This window comes from Onthophagus taurus, chromosome 3 (assembly GCF_036711975.1).
Source record: "Onthophagus taurus isolate NC chromosome 3, IU_Otau_3.0, whole genome shotgun sequence".
In the NCBI taxonomy this organism is placed as follows: domain Eukaryota; kingdom Metazoa; phylum Arthropoda; class Insecta; order Coleoptera; family Scarabaeidae; genus Onthophagus; species Onthophagus taurus.
This window is the reverse complement of record NC_091968.1, coordinates 5,261,983-5,282,453: the sequence shown is the minus strand read 5'-3', so window position 1 is coordinate 5,282,453 and position 20,471 is coordinate 5,261,983. Positions and strand designations below refer to the sequence as shown.

General features: G+C 33.1%; 1 protein-coding gene across 3 annotated transcripts in view; it reads left to right on the top strand.

The window, feature by feature from the left end:
- LOC111422288 (FERM and PDZ domain-containing protein 4) overlaps positions 1-20,471 on the top strand; it is an 87,853-nt gene that overhangs the window by 59,203 nt on the left and 8,179 nt on the right. For 2 of the 3 annotated variants that reach the window (XM_071194831.1, XM_071194829.1), the window contains exons 3-9: positions 2,498-2,617; positions 3,061-3,244; positions 8,249-8,497; positions 8,574-8,822; positions 8,880-9,139; positions 9,196-9,490; positions 17,208-19,185. In XM_071194831.1, coding sequence (XP_071050932.1) covers positions 2,498-2,617; positions 3,061-3,244; positions 8,249-8,497; positions 8,574-8,822; positions 8,880-9,139; positions 9,196-9,490; positions 17,208-19,185 — 3,335 coding nt within the window. The remainder of the gene's footprint in view (positions 1-2,497; positions 2,618-3,060; positions 3,245-8,248; positions 8,498-8,573; positions 8,823-8,879; positions 9,140-9,195; positions 9,491-17,207; positions 19,186-20,471) is intronic. The other variant, XM_071194832.1, reaches the window with a different exon arrangement.

Sequence of the window (20,471 nt, the reverse complement as noted above, 5' to 3'; positions counted from 1 at the left end):
CTCCAGTACCTGGTCTGCACATCCTCTAAGAGCCCTTGCTCCTTCCATCCTCATATCTCCACCCCATACATCATTACGCATTTTATCAAGCTCTCAAACATTAATTTCCTTTTTCCCACATCTTTCTCAAAAATCCTCTCACCCCATCCCCAAATCCTTCCGGCTAAAATACCTTCTCAACGACCGCATCATGGCCCTCATCTCATCCGCCTCCCTCGGGATCACTACCAGGTCGTCGGCATACCCCAGTGCGTACACCTTCCAATGTACAAAGCAAAGAGGATGAGACTCAGCGGACATCTCTGCCTCAATCCCCTTGTCGTCCAAAACCGCTCGCTTAAATCTTCTCGTATCTTTATCCTGTCTATCGTCTCCGCGTATATCTCTCTCACACTGTCAATCATTCTTCCCGATATCCTTCTTCTTTTCATCTTCTCCTATAATTTCTCTCTATTTACTCTATCAAACGCCGCTTTTAAATCTATAAATAGAAGATAAAGCTTCCCTCCCTTTTGATTCAGTTCTCTATTGACCAGGTATTTCATTATATAAACGTTGTCTATCGCTCCCCTTACCTATCTAAATAATGCCTGACTATCTGGCAGAGACTTATTATCGCCGTCCTCCACCCTTTCGGAAACCCTTCTCCCTTCCATACCATGCTCAACGCCACCACAACCTCTCCATCACCTCCACCTAAGCCACGTTTTGGACCCCATCTTCTCCGAATGCCTTTCCCCTCTTCAATCTCCCCAATACTGTTTCCACCTCCTCCTTTGTTATTTCATCTTCCCCTTGTTAACTCCTCTACCCACCTTTGCTTATTCTTCCAGTAAGCCCATAAAGTACTCCCTCCACTTCGTCATGGAGCTCACTGGAATTGGTTGGCTCACTGGTAACTTCCTCTCTTAATAGTATAGTAATGCCGGTTCTGGGTCAGGGGCGGCTCCTGGTGATGTCACACTCCAATGTTATAAGTATAGGGAAAGTGACCAACTTAAATCTGGGGGGCTAAAAAGTTACTAGAGTTAGGTTGGTATTGCAAAAGTAACTAAATCTGGTGACTTTTTAAAAAAGTAACTAGAAAAATTCCGTTTCTTATCTTATTTATGTATTTCCAGACATCCCCCTCCTGTCTCACCAACCTAATCTCATCCATCTTCCTCTCCCTCAGCTCCTTCTTCTTCCCCCTACATGTTTCTTTATATCCCTTTTATGGTTCCCTATATTGATAAACCGCCCCTCTTCGCCAGTGTCTCAATTTTCTTCTCATCAATAATATCATGGTAATAATTTGACTTCCAATGCCTGTTCTGCGAGATTCTTGACCCTCCTTAATCGATACATGATGCCTTCGCAAAAACCAATTTACCTTTGCCAAACTCGCTAAATTGGCATCTTATAAAATTGTAAAAATTTCTATTCCTTCTTGATTTCGTTGAATATATTAATTGGTTTGACAAAGCAACAAGTTTCTCGTTAGCCCAAAACTTACCTTAAAAAAAAGTTTTTAAAAATAAGAATGAAATTGTAAGAATTAAAATTTGGGTTAAAAAAGTTTAGTTGGAAAAAAAACATTGAGGTGAATATGAAAAGGATAGGGATTGAACAGTTACAACAATGCACTATGCCTGGCGGTAAATTTCGTTTCGTGGTTTTCATCCCCAGAGAGAAAGAAGCTGTGACTGTTCTTTTTTACCGCTCGTAAAGTTCACTCGAAGTGACACCAGACACCGTTTTATATGAAATTCGCAGTCTCTCCTAAATCTCCCACCGCCTCTCGTTCTCGACGTCCAAAACCAACCCCTACTATCATCGCACAGTGCAACAAACTTTGTGTAAATGGAAAATCGATATAACAAACTAACAATCCCCCCTCATCTCCGCGCTAAAATGTTGGTTCATGGGATGGTACACATAGAATTTCAAAACCACCACAACCAAAACGAACCGGAAGATCCATACGAATTAAACGGATCCCGGAAAGATAAATCATGGAAATGTAAAGGGTGGGTAAGGCACCGAGTTAGAGTCCGGGTCGGGGTTTTTGCCATAAATGGACGAGAGGAGGTCCCGGAAGTACACGCTATGTGGGGCATCGGTAAATACGGGGCTAAACGGGGTTTCGAGGATGCGGTGATTACGGTTCAACGTGCTCCGATTTAACACAAGACTTTTTCAATTAGTGGTGGAAATAATTTGACATCGATCTTTTACTAAGCTTTAAAGCTTAAGACAGCTTAAGTTGTAATTTTTTTTAGTGGGAATTCTTTTTTCGGTAGATGATCGTTTCCACGTGCTCGTTCTCGTTAATTTATGGGTCGAATGTCAATCGTTGACTCACGCTAATGGTTTTCGTACGTGCGGGAATGTTTCGAGTCGTTTCCGGCCTACAGACCTAATATAACAAACCGTCTGTACCGTTACAAGTTAGAATTACAACCGAAATATATGCAGGTTAAATAATTCGTAATGATAAAAATTTATTTTGTTGCAGTCACGTGACAAAAACGGCTGGTTGGCTTCCACCGGTTGAAGCATGGAAAAACGGCGAAGACTTATTACCTTACGGTTGGGAAAGGGCGGTAGATGACTCGGGAAGACCCTACTATATCAAGTAAGACTTTACACAATTTTCAACTTTATTTTCCTCCCTCCTTTTAACCTTCTCACAGTTTCACGATCGCTCCATTCTCCTCTCTTTAGATCCAAGAACCTTATTTATACCCGCAAATTGCAACTTTCCGAGATAGTTCCAATTTGTTCGGCCGTCTTCCCAAGTGCACAATACCTTCCACTTTTCTAGCACAACCGAAAAGAAAGCGAGTGATAGATAGAGAGAGGAAGACGTCTCTAAAGTGTCCCTTTTCGGTGGAACCGATTCCCGTTGGGTTTTAGTTCCCGTGTAATATTAATGGCTCCCCGAGCTTTTGTACCTAATAAAAAGGTGCTCAATAAAATAGAAACCCTTCATCTCGTTTTAAAATACGATGGAAACTTTGTTAACTTTAATTGTTATTTTGAAGCTAAAAAATGATTAAATTAAATCTGATTTTGCAGTCATGTAAACAAAACGACCACATATGAAACGCCGGCTGTTCGTAATTTGGAACCAACTGTGGAACCTGAACCGAGATGTGTTGTTTTGGAACGTTCCCCTGCTTTGGGATTCGGTTTCGTTGCTGGTTCAGAAAAACCTGTGATAGTAAGGTTCGTTACTGAAGGAGGACCAAGTGTAGATAAGGTAAGTTAAGTGAAAAAAAAATTGTTGGTAGTGTTGAAATAATGCGTGATCTTTTTATAAACTCGTCGTATTTTTAATAATTTCAACAAAAAAAAAACGTTATACATTATTATCATTACAAGTATGCAACCAATATCACAGTATTGGTATTGCAATACGCGATTTGCGTATTGGGTTGCATACTTGCAATGATGACGTCGGGTACGATAATTAATTAACACAGTGTAGTTAATATATAACCTACTTGTGTAGTTAATATACGTTTTTGTACTGTTTTTTTACAAACTCTGTCTGTCCCATTCTCCAATCTTTTAGCTTAATTTACATATATTTCTGAAAAAATCTTACCATGCAAGAAAGCAGTTTTTACGTCCATTTGTTCTCCCAGCAGCAATATGATAACAATATTTTTAAAGTTTGCATTTTAGCTACTGTTACAATTTCCAAGTTTTATTTTTCTTTAAACATTCCATTTCCTTATTCATAGCTAGTTTCCACTGTTCTGCCTGATTACTATTTATCGCCTCCTCAAAATTATTTGGATTTTCAACATTGCAAAAGTTCACATAAACATAACTATCATCATGTTTAGCCAGCATTTTCTTTTCTCTTTGATCTTGTCAATTCTTGAGGCGTTCTTTGTTTAATGTCATGTCAATTTTAGTATTACTATTTTCACTATTAAGCTCCTTATTTTTAATCATACTTGTCATTTTATATAATCTACCCTCTTTCCTAGCAATTGCAATTAATTGATTATGTTTGTTATAAATTTTTGAAATGTTTACATTTGATATATTTTTGTAAAGCCAGATAGCGGATATTCGGCATCTCCTTCGGCCGGATATCCGGTTATCCGGCATATCTATCCGGCCATTATGGTTATAATTTCTGATATATAATTGCTGATAAGATATGTCAACTTATGTATCCAAGATACAAAATGAACTTTCTTTATGCTAATTTAAGTAATGAAGCAACTCTAAAAAGAGTATACTTTAATTAATAATTGGCTATATTTCCACAAGGATCCTTGAAGAAATTAATTTTATAGCGAATTTTGAAAGTTATCGATGAAAATTGCAACATCGAAAATTTTATCAAAACTACAAATATTGTTTTCTCAAAAACTAACAGTTATTTTTCAAAACGGGTTGGTTCATTCGAAAGAGGACACTTTTATTAACACTTTGGGAAATTTTCATACTCATATTTCAAGGATTGAATTTTATACGAATTTTTAAAACTTAATCGGCGAAAATTGCAATATTCGAAAAAATTGTCGATTATTTCAAAAATTTATTTCTCAAGAACTAAAAGTGATTTTTCAAAATGGCTTTTTGTATTAAAAAGAGAATACTTTAATTAATAATTGGTGATATTTCCACAAGGATCCTTCAATAAATTAATTTCATAGCGAATTTTGAAAATTATCGATGAAACTTGCAACATCGAAAATTTTATCAAAACTTCAAATATTGTTGTCTCAAAAACTAAAAGCTATTTTTCAAAACGGGTAGGTTCATTGGAAAGAGGACACTTTTGGTAACACTTTGGGAAATTTTTATACCCATATTCCAAGAACTGGATTTTATACGAATTTTTAAAACTTAATCGGCGAAAATTGCATAATTCGAAAAAATTGTCGATCATTTCAAAAATGTATTTCTCAAGAACTGAAAGTGATTTTTCAAAATGGCTTAGAGCATTAAAAAGAGAATACTTTAATTAATAATTGGTGATATTTCCACAAAGATCCTTCAAGAAATTAATTTTATAGAGCATTTTGCAAGTTATCGATGAAAATTGCAACATCGAAAATTTGATCAAAACTTAAAATATTGTTTTCTCAAAAACTAAAAGTTATTTTTCAAAACTAGTTGGTTCAATTGAAAGAAAACAGTTTTATTAACACCTTAGGAAATTTTCATGCTCATATTCCAAGAACTGAATTATATACGAATTTTTAAAACGTAATCGGCGAAAATTGCAAAATTCGAAAATATTGTCGATCATTTCAAAAATTTATTTCTCTAGAACTAAAAGTGATTTTTCAAAATGGCTTTTTGCATTAAAAAGAGAATATTTTAATTAATAATTGGTGATATTTCCACAAGGATCCTTCAAGAAATTAATTTTAAAGCGAATTTTGAAAATTTTCGATGAAAATTGCAACATCGAAAATTTTATCAAAACTTCAAATATTGTTTTCTAAAAAACTAAAAGTTATTTTTCAAAAAGGGTTGGTTCAGTGGAAAGAGAACACTTTTGTTAACACTTTGGAAAATTTTCATACTCATATTCCAAGAAATGGATTTTATACTAATTTTTAAGTCTTAATCGGTGGAAATTGCATAATTCGAAAAAATTTTCGATTATTTCAAACAGATATTTCTCAAAAACTAAAAGTGATTTTTCAAAACACCTTTTTGCATTAAAAAGAGGATACTTTAATTAATAATTGGTGATATTTCCACAAGGATCTTTCAAGAAATTAATTTTCTAGGGAATTTTGCAACATCGAAAATTTTATGAAAACTTCAAATATTGTTTTCTCAAAAACTAAAAGCTATTTTTCAAAACAGGATGGTTCATTGGAAACAGGACACTTTTATTAACACTTTGGGAAATTTTCATACTCATATTCCAAGAAATGAATTTTATATGAATTATTAAAGTTTAATAGGTGGAAATTACAAAGATCGATTGTTTCAAAAATTTATTTCTCAAGAACTAAAAGTGATTTTTCAAAACGGCTTGTTGCATTAAAAAGAAGATACTTTAATTAATAATCGAAACTGATAACAGCGACAGTTCTGTTAGTAATGAATGTGATGACGAATTGCAAGCTATGAACTTGATTATTATCTGCAGTGTGCAACACCTAAAAGAGATACTAATTCCTGTGAATGGTGCATATGTTAGCATACGCGGATGACATCGTGGTCATGGCGAGAGAAGCGGCGGAGATGTAGGATATGATAAAGACATTGGAGACATTTGAAAGGAGTCTTTGGAAGGAATGTGGCAGCGAGGAAGATTATGTTTGAAGGTCTGGTTAGCAGTGTGATGATGTATGGGGCAGAGGTATGGGGATGGAGAGAGCAGGCAATGCTGGAGGACGTGCAAGCTACATATTGGAGATGGGTGCTTGGGGTGGTGAGAGAAACACCGGGGTATATAGTGAGGGAAGAGGTAAAGGTGGATAAGGTCAGAGTGGAGGCGGGCAGGAGGGCAGTGAAATACGAAGAAAGAATAGAAGGGAGGCCAAACTGCGGGATCTTGGGGGAGTGTTGGAGGGAAATTAGAGAGGGAAAGATCAGATATGGGAAAGGAGACAGAGACAACTATTATAGACGAGCGGGCTACTCGGTAACTGACATAAATAGTAGACGAAGGGTGGGGAGGGAGATGTGGAGGGAGTTGAGAGATAGGGACCGAGATGTGCAGAGACAGGAAAGAAGGACACAAATAAAAGAGGGAAGGTATAACGAAAGGTACAGGGACATAATTACGGAGGGGCTGCCTAGATACTTGTTATTGGAAGGAGATGAGGAAGGGAAGAAGTTGGTGGCTAGGTTACGTTGTGGAAACGAGGAGAGAGCTGACAGATACTGGATGGCCGATGAGGAGAGGTGTTGTAGGCTATGCAGGGAGGAATGGGAAACGTTGGAACATATGTTGAATGGGTGCAGTGAGTTGAGGGAAGAGGAGTTGGACCGAGGGCAGATCTTAGGAGAGGGGGGAGAGGGGAAACGAAGGATGAGAATGGTTGTGGGGGTGAGGAGACAAAGGGATGGATGAGGGGATGATTGGGCCGAGGAGCCGAGGGTGTGGAAATGGAGGAAGAGGGTAGAGGGTGAAAATAATATGTTAATAATATAGATTAGAATGTATTAAAGGGAAAATTGTTAATATTAAAAAACAATAAAATGCTTATTATAGTCCTGTGAATGGTGGTGTACTAAGTAATAGGTTTTTAATATCCGGCCAAAGCCAGATATTCGTTCCACCACTAGTTTGGACTTGCTTATAAAAACTGTACATTCCATAACCTCTTCCGCCGTGACAATGCTTATCTCTTAAACTATGTTGTTCATCTCGACCACGCTATCCACCTCTATTATTACCTCTTCGTTGGCTGAAATATCCTCAGTTGTTCTATTGCTGCTGCATTCTACCTCGTTTCCATAAACCTTTGCCTTCACCAACCTAACGACAATCTTTCCTGAAATGGCCTGGTTTATAACCCAGGCCATTTCCCTGGGTTATATCCCACATTTATAACACACTTCCTTATTCTGATTCTTTGTAAAAAAGGCATTTGACTTTTGGTCACAATTTCGGTTTATCACATGTATTGTCTGAAGACGCACAGCTAAACCCGATACTTTCTAGTTCTAGTTTTACACTAGTACTATCACTAGAACTAACACAAGACCTAGAACTAGAATCATTCGGGTTTAGCCGTCTTGAGAAACGTGCGGCTAAACCCGAATGTTTCTAGTTCTAGGTCTAGTGTTAGTTCTAGTTTTAATTATTATTTAGTGTTAGATTGTGGTATATTTTTATTGAACGAAAAGTAGAACTAACGCTAGATCTAGAACCAGAAACATTCTGGTTTAGCCGTGTTAAATGTATATAATCTAACAGGTAGTTTTGAAATAATGAATCAAAACGAAATAATATTTATTTTCATAAAGAAATATCAAAGAATTGTTAAACGAGCCGCGAAATTGTCCCTAGGGAACGAAAACCCCTTCAACATTGACTATATTCAACTTTACGTTCCAGTTTAATCCTGAAAACAGGTCTTTCGTTTCGGTTGAGTTACTTTAGTAAATATTTATTGGATGGAATCGCCCCGAGTACACCAACTACACAGAAATGTTCTTTAATTCTACTCATTTATTTCCCCCTTAAAAAACTTTTCCATAAAACTTCTAAGAACCCTTTTAAAATTTTACAAATTTATTTTTAACAAATTCTTTTTAATGATTCTAGTTACTTCCTGGTGATCAAATTTGGGAGGTAAACGGTGAAGATGTAAAAAAGGCTCCTCGAGAACATGTTATCCAACTAGTTCGAGCTTGTTCATCGACGGTAAAATTAGTAGTATGCCAACCGCCTGAACAACACGGTGCTAGAAAATCTACTTTACTCTCAGCAAGCAAACGAGCCCGTTTAAAATCGAAACCGTCACGAGTTCGTTTCGCGGAAAGCGTTTGCGTTAATGGGGCCCCTTTGTTTCCGGTAATCTTCCCAATTATTTCATTCAAATTAATTTTTTTCAATTACCACTTTAATTCTAATTTAATTTATATTTCAGCCATCCGCGTTTTCATTGGGAGACCTTTGTGTTCCGCCCATGGCGAACGTTTTAAAAGTATTCCTCGAAAATGGTCAAACCAAATCGTTCAAATACGACGCTTGGACAACTGTACATGATGTTGTAACTTCCCTCCAAACGAAATTATGTTTAACCGCCACAGAACACTTTAGTCTGGTTGTTGAACATATTAAATCGTTAAAAAGAAATAAATTAACTTTACTTGATCCAAGTGATTCTTTAGCGAGGGTAATTCATTTATGATTGATTAAATGATTGTTTTAAATAATTTAAATTGTTTTTTAGATAGCGTCTAGACCGGGAGCACACAAATTACGATGTTTATACCGAATAGCTTTCGTTCCAACATCCGCTGCTGATTTAGCGCAACAAGACTTGGCGGCGCTCGATTATTTATTCACGCAATGTTGTAATGATGTCATCCAGGAACGTTTCGCGCCCGAACTTCACTATGATACCGCTTTACGTTTAGCCGCGTTGCATATTTATCAACATGCATTAGCTAATAATATGGCAGCGTCTAAACTCAACGTTAAAATAGTCGAGTAACATTTTTAATAATAATTAAAAAAAGAATTTTTTGTTAATCGATTATTTTTAGAAGAGAATTCGGGTTGGAGAGATTCGTACCGGCTTCGTTACTTGAAAAGATGAAACGAAAAGAAGTGAAAAAAGTCGTTGGACACTTTTTAAAGTTACATTCCAATATGGCGGGTTCCGGGAAACATTTAACGCCGTTACAAGCGAAATTACATTATTTGGATATTGTTAGTCAACTTCCCAGTTATGGGGCCAAATGTTTTTCGGCCGGACCTAAAGCTGATACGATGGAAAGGGTGATTTTAGTCAGTCCAAAATTTGGGATTAGTCAAATTACTGGAACGAGAAATTCAGTGGTAAGTAGTAATAATAATCTTTATTACCCTAACAGACATAAGTCCCATAACAAAGGTAATATTATAATAATTACAAAAATTATTTCAAGAAGGTGACAATACATGAACTAATTTAATAAGTGTTATATAAACAAAATTAATACAATCTATTAAAAATCATGAATCTGAACTATCTATATCTGGGCCTAAAAACAACAAAAAAAAAGAAAGGTTACTTTAAACCTTTCGCTCGATCTTGGTAAGACATTTATATAAAAAGTTGATTTTGATTGATTAAACGTCAAAATTGTTGATTTTCGAAAATTAACTCAATCATAACTCAAAAACTAAAAGCGATGGAGAAATACTCTTTATACATAAAATCTTAGTAATGGACCATAAAGAGTAGATCCATAAAAAAATTGAACCCAATTATTACCATTTTTTATTTATAAGCTCTAAATCGATTAAACATCAAAATTGTTGATTTTCGAAAATTAACTCAATCATAACTCAAAAACTAAAAGCGATGGAGAAAAACTTTTTATACATAAAACCTTAGTAATAGACTATAAAGACTAGATCCATAACAAGATTGAACCCAATTATTACCATTTTTTATTTATAAGCTCTAAATTGATTAAACATGAAAATTGTTGATTTTCGGAAGTTAACTCAATCATAACTCATAAAATAAAAGCGATGGAGAAAAACTTTTTATACATAAAACCTTAGTAATGGGCGATAAAGACTAGATCCATAACAAGATTGAACCCAATTATTACCATTTTTTATTTATAAGCTCTAAATCGATTGAACATCAAAATTGTTGATTTTCGAAAATTAACTCAATCATAACTAAAAAACTAAAAGCGATGGAGAAAAACTTTTTATACATAAAACCTTAGTAATGGGCCATAAAGACTAGATCCATAACAAGATTGAACCCAATTATTACCATTTTTATTTATAAGCTCTAAATCTATTAAACATCAAAATTGTTGATTTTCGAAAATTAACTCAATCATAACTCAAAAACTAAAAGCGATGGGGAAATACATTTTATGCATAAAACCTTAGTAATGGGCGATAAAGACTAGATCCATAACAAGATTGAACCCAATTATTACCATTTTTTATTTATAAGCTCTAAATCGATTAAACATCAAAATTGTTGATTTTCGAAAATTAACTCAGTCATAACTCATAAAATAAAAGCGATGGGGAAATATTTTTTATACATAAAACCTTGGTAATGGACCATAAAGACTAGATCCATAAAAAGATTGAACCCAATTATTACCATTTTTTATTTATAAGCTCTAAATCGATTAAACATCAAAATTGTTGATTTTCGAAAATTAACTCAATTATAACTCAAAAACTAAAAGCGATGGGGAAATAGTTTTTATACATAAAACCTTAGTAATGGGCCATAAAGACTAGATCCATAACAAGATTGAACCCAATTATTACCATTTTTTATTCATAAGCTCTAAATCGATTATACATCAAAATTGTTGATTTTCGAAAATTAACTCAATCATAACTCAAAAACTAAAAGCGATGGGGAAATACTTTTTATACATAGAACCTTGGTAATGGACTATAAAGACTAGATCCATAAAAAGATTGAACCCAATTATTACCATTTTTTATTTATAAGCTCTAAATCGATTGAACATCAAAATTGTTGATTTTCGAAAATCAACTCAATCATAACTCATAACATAAAAGCGATGGGGAAATATTTTTTTACATAAAACCTTGGTAATGCACCATAAAGACTAGATCCATAAAAAGATTGAACCCAATTATTACCATTTTTTATTTATAAGCTCTAAATCGATTAAACATCAAAATTGTTGATTTTCGAAAATTAACTCAATCATAACTCATAAAATAAAAGCGATGGGGAAATACTTTTTATGCATAAAACCTTAGTAATGGGCGATAAAGACTAGATCCATAACAAGATTGAACCCAATTATTACCATTTTTTATTTATAAGCTCTAAATCTATTAAACATCAAAATTGTTGATTTTCGAAAATTAACTCAATCATAACTCAAAAACTAAAAGCGATGGGGAAATACTTTTTATGCATAAAACCTTAGTAACGGGCGATAAAGACTAGATCCATAACAAGATTGAACCCAATTATTACCATTTTTTATTTATAAGCTCTAAATCGATTAAACATCAAAATTGTTGATTTTCGAAAATTAACTCAATCATAACTCAAAAACTAAAAGCGATGGGGAAATACTTTTTATGCATAAAACCTTAGTAACGGGCGATAAAGACTAGATCCATAACAAGATTGAACCCAATTATTACCATTTTTTATTTATAAGCTCTAAATCGATTAAACATCAAAATTGTTGATTTTCGAAAATTAACTCAATCATAACTCATAAAATAAAAACGATGGGAAAATATTTTTTACACATAAAACCTTGGTAATGGACCATAAAGACTAGATCCATAAAAAGATTGAACCCAATTATTACCATTTTTTATTTATAAGCTCTAAATCGATTAAACATCAAAATTGTTGATTTTTGAAAATTAACTCAATCATAACTCATAAAATAAAACCGATGGGAAAATATTTTTTATACATAAAACCCTGGTAATGGACCATAAAGACTAGATCCATAAAAAGATTGAACCCAATTATTACCATTTTTTATTTATAAGCTCTAAATGGATTAAACATCAAAATTGTTGATTTTCGAAAATTAACTCAATCATAACTCAAAAACTAAAAGCGATGGGGAAATACTTTTTATACATAAAACCTTAGTAATGGGCGATAAAGACTAGATCCATAACAAGATTGAACCCAATTATTACCATTTTTTATTTATAAGCTCTAAATCGATTAAACATCAAAATTGTTGATTTTTGAAAATTAACTCAATCATAACTCATAAAATAAAAGCGATGGGAAAATATTTTTTATACATAAAACCTTGGTAATGGACCATAAAGACTAGATCCATAGAAAGATTGAACCCAATTATTACCATTTTTTATTTATAAGCTCTAAATCGATTAAACATCAAAATTGTTGATTTTCGAAAATTAACTCAATCATAACTCATAAAATAAAAGCGATGGGGAAATATTATTTATACATAAAACCTTGGTAATGGACCATAAAGACTAGATCCATAAAAAGATTGAACCCAATTATTACCATTTTTTATTTATAAGCTCTAAATCGATTAAACATCAAAATTGTTGATTTTCGAAAATTAACTCAATCATAACTCAAAAACTAAAAGCGATGGGGAAATATTTTTTATACATAAAACCTTAGTAATGGGCGATAAAGACTAGATCCATAACAAGATTGAACCCAATTATTATCATTTTTTATTTATAAGCTCTAAATCGATTAAACATCAAAATTGTTGATTTTCGAAAATTAACTCAATCATAACTCATAAAATAAAAGCGATGGGGAAATATTTTTTATACATAAAACCTTGGTAATGGACCATAAAGACTAGATCCATAAAAAGATTGAACCCAATTATTACAATTTTTTATTCATAAGCTCTAAATCTATTAAACATCAAAATTGTTGATTTTCGAAAATTAACTCAATCATAAATCAAAAACTAAAAGCGATGGAGAAAGACTTTTTATACATAAAACCTTAGTAATGGGCTATAAAGACTAGATCCATAACAAGATTGAACCCAATTATTACCATTTTTTATTTATAAGCTCTAAATCTATTAAACATCAAAATTGTTGATTTTCGAAAATTAACTCAATCATAACTCATAAAATAAAAGCGATGGGGAAATATTTTTTATACATAAAACCTTGATAATGGACCATAAAGACTAGGTCCATAAAAAGATTGAACCCAATTATTACCATTTTTTATTTATAAGCTCTAAATCGATTAAACATCAAAATTGTTGATTTTCGAAAATTAACTCAATTATAACTCAAAAACTAAAAGCGATGGGGAAATAGTTTTTATACATAAAACCTTAGTAATGGGCGATAAAGACTAGATCCATAACAAGATTGAACCCAATTATTACCATTTTTTATTTATAAGCTCTAAATCGATTAAACATCAAAATTGTTGATTTTCGAAAATTAACTCAATCATAACTCAAAAACTAAAAGCGATGGGGAAATACTTTTTATGCATAAAACCTTAGTAATGGGCGATAAAGACTAGATCCATAAAAAGATTGAACCCAATTATTACCATTTTTTATTTACAAGCTCTAAATCTATTAAACATCAAAATTGTTGATTTTCGAAAATTAACTCAATCATAACTCATAAAATAAAAGCAATGGGGAAATATTTTTTATACATAAAACCTTGGTAATGGACCATAAAGACTAGATCCATAAAAAGATTGAACCCAATTATTACAATTTTTTATTTATAAGCTCTAAATCTATTAAACATCAAAATTGTTGATTTACGAAAATTAACTCAATCATAACTCAAAAACTAAAAGCGATGGGGAAATACTTTTTATACATAAAACCTTAGTAATGGGCGATAAAGACTAGATCCATAACAAGATTGAACCCAATTATTACCATTTTTTATTTATAAGCTCTAAATCGATTAAACATCAAAATTGTTGATTTTCGAAAATTAACTCAATCATAACTCATAAAATAAAAGCGATGGGGAAATACTTTTTATGCATATAACCTTAGTAATGGGCGATAAAGACTAGATCCATAAAAAGATTGAACCCAATTATTACCATTTTTTATTTATAAGTTCTAAATCTATTAAGCATCAAAATTGTTGATTTTCGAAAATTAACTCAATCATAACTCATAAAATAAAAACGATGGGGAAATATTTTTTATACATAAAACCTTGGAATGGACCATAAAGACTAGATCCATAAAAAGATTGAACCCAATTATTACAATTTTTTATTTATAAGCTCTAAATCGATTAAACATCAAAATTGTTGATTTTCGAAAATTAACTCAATCATAACTCATAAAATAAAAGCGATGGGGAAAAACTTTTTATACATAAAACCTTAGTAATGGGCTATAAAGACTAGAACCATAACAAGATTGAACCCAATTATTACCATTTTTTATTTATAAGCTCTAAATTGATTAAACATGAAAATTGTTGATTTTCGGAAATTAACTCAATCATAACTCATAAAATAAAAGCGATGGAGAAAAACTTTTTATACATAAAACCTTAGTAATGGACCATAAAGACTAGATCCATAACAAGATTGAACCCAATTATTACCATTTTTTATTTATAAGCTCTAAATCGATTGAACATCAAAATTGTTGATTTTCGAAAATTAACTCAATCATAACTCATAAAATAAAAGCGATGGGGAAATACTTTTTATACATAAAACCTTAGTAATGGACCATAAAGACTAGATCTATAAAAAGATTGAACCCAATTATAACCGTTCTTTAGTTAATAGCTTTAAATCGACTAAACATCAACATTGTTGATTTTCGAAAATTAACTCAATCATAACTCATAAAATAAAAGCGATGGGGAAATAGTTTTTATACATAAAACCTTAGTAATGGGCCATAAAGACTAGATCCATAACAAGATTGAACCCAATTATTACCATTTTTTATTTATAAGCTCTAAATCGATTAAACATCAAAATTGTTGATTTTCGAAAATTAACTCAATCATAACTCAAAAACTAAAAGCGACGGAGAAAAACATTTTATACATAAAACCTTAGTAATGGGCCATAAAGACTACATCCATAACAAGATTGAACCCAATTATTACCATTTTTTATTTATAAGCTCTAAATCGATTAAACATCAATATTGTTGATTTTCGAAAATTAACTCAATCATAACTCATAAACTAAAAGCGATGGGGAAATACTTTTTATGCATAAAACCTTAGTAATGGGCCATAAAGACTAGACCCATAACAAGCTTGAACCCAATTATTACTATTTTTTAGTTATAAGCTCTAAATCGATTAAACATCAAAATTGTTGATTTTCGAAAATTAATTCAATCATAACTCAAAAACTAAAAGCGACGGAGAAAAACATTTTATACATAAAACCTTAGTAATGGGCCATAAAGACTACATCCATAACAAGATTGAACCCAATTATTACCATTTTTTATTTATAAGCTCTAAATCGATTAAACATCAAAATTGTTGATTTTCGAAAATTAACTCAATCACAACTCATAAACTAAAAGCTATGGGGAAATACTTTTTATGCATAAAACCTTAGTAATGGGCGATAAAGACTAGATCCATAACAAGATTGAACCCAATTATTACCATTTTTTATTTATAAGCTCTAAATCGATTAAACATCAAAATTGTTGATTTTCGAAAATTAACTCAATCATAACTCAAAAACTAAAAGCGATGGAGAAAAACTTTTTATACATAAAACGTTAGTAATGGGCCATAAAGACTAGATCCATTACAAGATTGAACCCAATTATTACCATTTTTTATTTATAAACTCTAAATCGATTAAACGTCAAAATTGTTGATTTTCGAAAATTAACTCAATCATAACTCATAATATAAAAGCGATGGGGAAATATTTTTTATATATAAAACCTTGGTAATGGGCGATAAAGACTAGATCCATAACAAGATTGAACCCAATTATTACTAAAAACTATTAGACTAGAACTAGAACAAAATAACTATGCTATATAAGAAGGGAGATAGTATAGATTCCTGTGGATATCCGATTTTAACCTGCTGTACTCTGTTTGATAAGTAGTCGATCATTAATTCTATTGACTCAGAAGCTTTAGAGCAATCAAGTAAACACAGCGCGGTTACTTTACGGCCATCAGATGCCCTCAGGATATCATCTACGATGTTCAGCCATGCAACCAGATTGCACCTCAGGCAACAATTCGTTTTTATAAATATATTCCTTTAATTGTTCACACATAACATTTTCCAACACCGGTAAAATGCTAATCGGTCTTAAATCTGCAAAAGTATTCGAATTTTTATTTTTGAGAAGCGGTATTATCCTTACCTTTTTCCATATGGAAGGGAATTTGCAGTTCAATACGCAACAATTGACAATATCCTTTATGTGAGGAATCACGTAAGGACAACAACAGTTAATCATTTTGACATCCTTTTTTAAAAAAATCACCAGGTTCAATACTAACCGATTTTTTTTTCTCCCAAGTTTAGGTTGGCACCGCTCCCTATACTTATAAGTTTAGCGCGTGACGTCACGAATTTCAAATTTAACACGCTGTGACTTCACTTCGGCTTCAAAACCGGCGATAATACTCTACTTCAGTCCATCTAGTCTAGTAGCATTGTTTTTTATGGAATTGACAATCCTTTCTATATCCTGACTTCTTACCAATTCAAATTTAATTCAATGCTCACATTCGCCAAGTAATCATTACTTTGATTAGTATCAGCAAGATGTTCAGGAATTCTACTGGTGGAATGAGTTAGAATACCACATTTACGCAATCCTACCCAAGCATTTGATTATGATATCATACTATAATTGAAGTACACTTTTCTTTCTCGAGTTATGACTCTTTTCACTTAATTCCTCACATCCTTGTAATACTGCCAAGTCTCAGGTAAACAAAAAATGTCATAATTGTTCGTCAGAACATCATCCCTAAGCTGCAAAAAAACCGGGCAAATAATGTCTCGATTTTTTTTAAATATGAAAATAATAATTTTTTTTTAATTACAGCCCACACCAATAGCTAATATAGAAGATATGAAATGTTGCGAAGTTCGTTCAGAGGATGAAGTATTCCGTTCGGTTCTAATCCGATTAAAAAACGACCAAACAATACAAATCTCTTTAGAAGAAAGAGACGCAAACGAGTTAGTTTTAGTTTTAAAAGGTTATTATCGGTTATTAACCGGCGAGCAATTAAACGTTGAAAAAGAACAAACACCACCAATCGAAGATTTAGCCCCACCGTATTTGGCCCAGCACAAAATTATACCGGAAAAGTGGAGTTACATCAATCAAAATCAAATGAGAACGATGTGTTTTGCGTCATCGCCGCATTATCAAACGATTAATAAGAAAACTAATGGGCTTTATAACACGATGGGACGTAGTAATAAACATTTAAGTAACATTGGATTGAGTTTAGATAATAATATGAATAGTAATATTTCCAATCGGAATCATTGTGGTAATAAAGAATCTTGTAAAAGTTCTTTAAGCGGAAATAGTTACGATTTACACAGCGTCGTTTCGATGGAAATTTTAGAAAGCGGGGTTTTACACGAAGCCAAAAACGAAGAGATTATTAAGAGGGTGCAAGAAATGCAACAATTAGTTGAAAACTCCGAAAAATATTTAACTGAGCAAGAACAATTGGAACGATTAAATTTTTCAGCTGAATGGCAAGAAAGTAGTGTTGATATCGAAAGCGATACGGATAGCATTTTTGATGAGAGTACATTAAAACATAGCGATTCTTTGTTATTATTAACAAAAGGGTGCACCGAAAATAACAAAATCTTCACAAACGCAGCAATTGAGATGTTAAGATCGGAATTAAACGCGTCAGAAAGTGATAACGACTCGCTTTACACTCCAAATAATTCACCAAAACATAAAAATCTTCCAATGATTAATAATAATTCAAAAAAAATTTCGAGGATTAGTTTCGGGTTGCATAGCCCAGATAATCCAATTGGTGATTCTCAAGACTTAAAAACATATTTACTCCAATTAAAAGAAAAAACGACAAGTGATGAACAAGATATCGAAGATAACATATCAGATTTGTACGTTTTCGATCCTGACATAATCGATTTAACGTTTTTACCGCCCCCAGCGACTCCAGATGAATTAGATTCAATCGACATCCAAGATACAACAACAATCAACATCCCACCCAGCTCTTTCGCGGATTCCGTCGAAAAACTCAATAAATTAGGGGTATTGCATGAAAATCTCGATCTAGAAGAATTTTTAGCAAGCGTAACCGTTCCACCTCCAACCCAAAAAGTCACCCCAGCTGTTGAATTAACCCCCGAAGAAATTATGAGTTACATCATCCCGCCACCCCCATTATCAAAAAACAGTATCGAAAATTTAACCTTATCAAGTAATTACGACACCCCACCACGTCGAAGAAACAGTATTTCGTCATCAAATGAAAATGTTATCGAATACGCAACTGTTGATAGAAAAGGCGCGTTTTCTTGTTGCTCAAAAACGAAAGAAAAAAATATCGAAAATAAAGATATTCAACCGCCACCGAGACGATCATCGAACGAAACTCCACCTGCTCGGCCGCCAAAAAATATAAACTCCCAAGAACGTCAAAGAAGTCATTCGCTAACTTCTCATCTTCCGAAAGAAATTAGTTTCAGTAACGCTCCGTTTAGCGAAACAACTTTCGGCGAAGACTCCCCGCCGAAATTACCTCCGAAAGGTGAAATAAATTCTCAAGCGCCGCCGCATTTATTTTTGCCGCCGAAGAAACCGCCGCTTCCCCCGGTTCCACCTTTGGAAACTATCAGAAGTCGGAAAGGAGCTGCTCCACCACCTAAAACTGAAGGTAGGACAGCTGGAATTGGATCACCCCATTTACAAAGAAATAGAAACGTTTATAATGATATAGAAAGTAAGTTTGGTGAGGATAAAACTAGATTGAATCATTGTAGTACTGCTGTTAGTACTCCAACATCGCCATATTTAGGTAAGTTGTGTTAGATTTTTTCCTGAAACTGTTTTTACAAAGAAACCAAGTAACAATTAATATCATGAATGTCAGAAAGGTATTTATGTGATAATTTTTTGCTTAAGTAGAAATCCAATGATATTAGTTAATTTTAGGTCGTTTGATTGAAGAGAACCAATCAGAACAACATTATACTAAAGACGCACAGCTAAACCCAAAACTTTCTAGTTCTAGGTCTAGTGTTAGTTCTAGTTTTGCACTACCACTATCACTAGAACTAACACAAGACCTAGAACTACAAATATTCGAGTTTAGTCGTCTTGAGAGACGTGGGGCTAAATCCGAATGTTTCTAGTTCTCAGTCTAGTGTTTGTTCTAGTTTTACACTAGCACTATCACTAGAACTAACACATTCTAGGTCTTAGAATTAGAATCATTCGGGTTTAGCCGTCTTGAGAGACGTGCGGCTAAACCCGAATATTTTTAGTTCTCGGTTTAGTGTTAGTTCTAGTAATGCACTTGCACTATCACTAGAACAAACACAAAACCTACAACTAGAATCATTTGAGTTTAGCCGTCTTGAGAGACGTGCGGCTAAACCCGAATGTTTCTAGTTCTAGGACAAGTGTTAGTTCTAGTTTTACATTAGCACTATCACTAGAACTAACACAAGACTAAGAACTACGAACATTCGGGTTTAGCCGTCTTGAGAGACGTGCGGCTAAACCTGAATGTTTCTAGTTCTCGATCTAGTGTTAATTCTAGTAATGCACTAGCACTATCATTAGAAGTAACACAAGACCTAGATCTACAAACATTCGGGTTTAGCCGTCTTGAGAGACGTGCGGCTAATCCCGAATGTTTTTAGTTCTAGGTTTAGTGTTAGTGCTAGTGACAATGCAAAGTAGCGCTAGTTAGCACTAGCTATCATTATGTTGCTTGTTATTTTCATTGAATTAAAACTTTTTTGCTGTTTTGCACTAGCACTATCACTACAAGTAACACAAGATCTAGAACTATACCTTTTCAAGCTCAAATTGGCACTAATCAGAATCAAAATGACATTAGTCAAAATCAAATTGGCAATGTCAATTTCAAATTGGCATTAGTCAAAATCAAATTGACAATAATCAAAATTAAAATGGCATTAGTCAATATCAAATTGGCAATAAACAATATCATATTGGCATTAATCAACAAATTTAGCACTAATCAAAAGCAAATTGGCATTAAACAAAATCAAAATGACATTAGTCCATATCATATTGGCACCAAACAATATCAAGATGGCATGAAAAATAAAT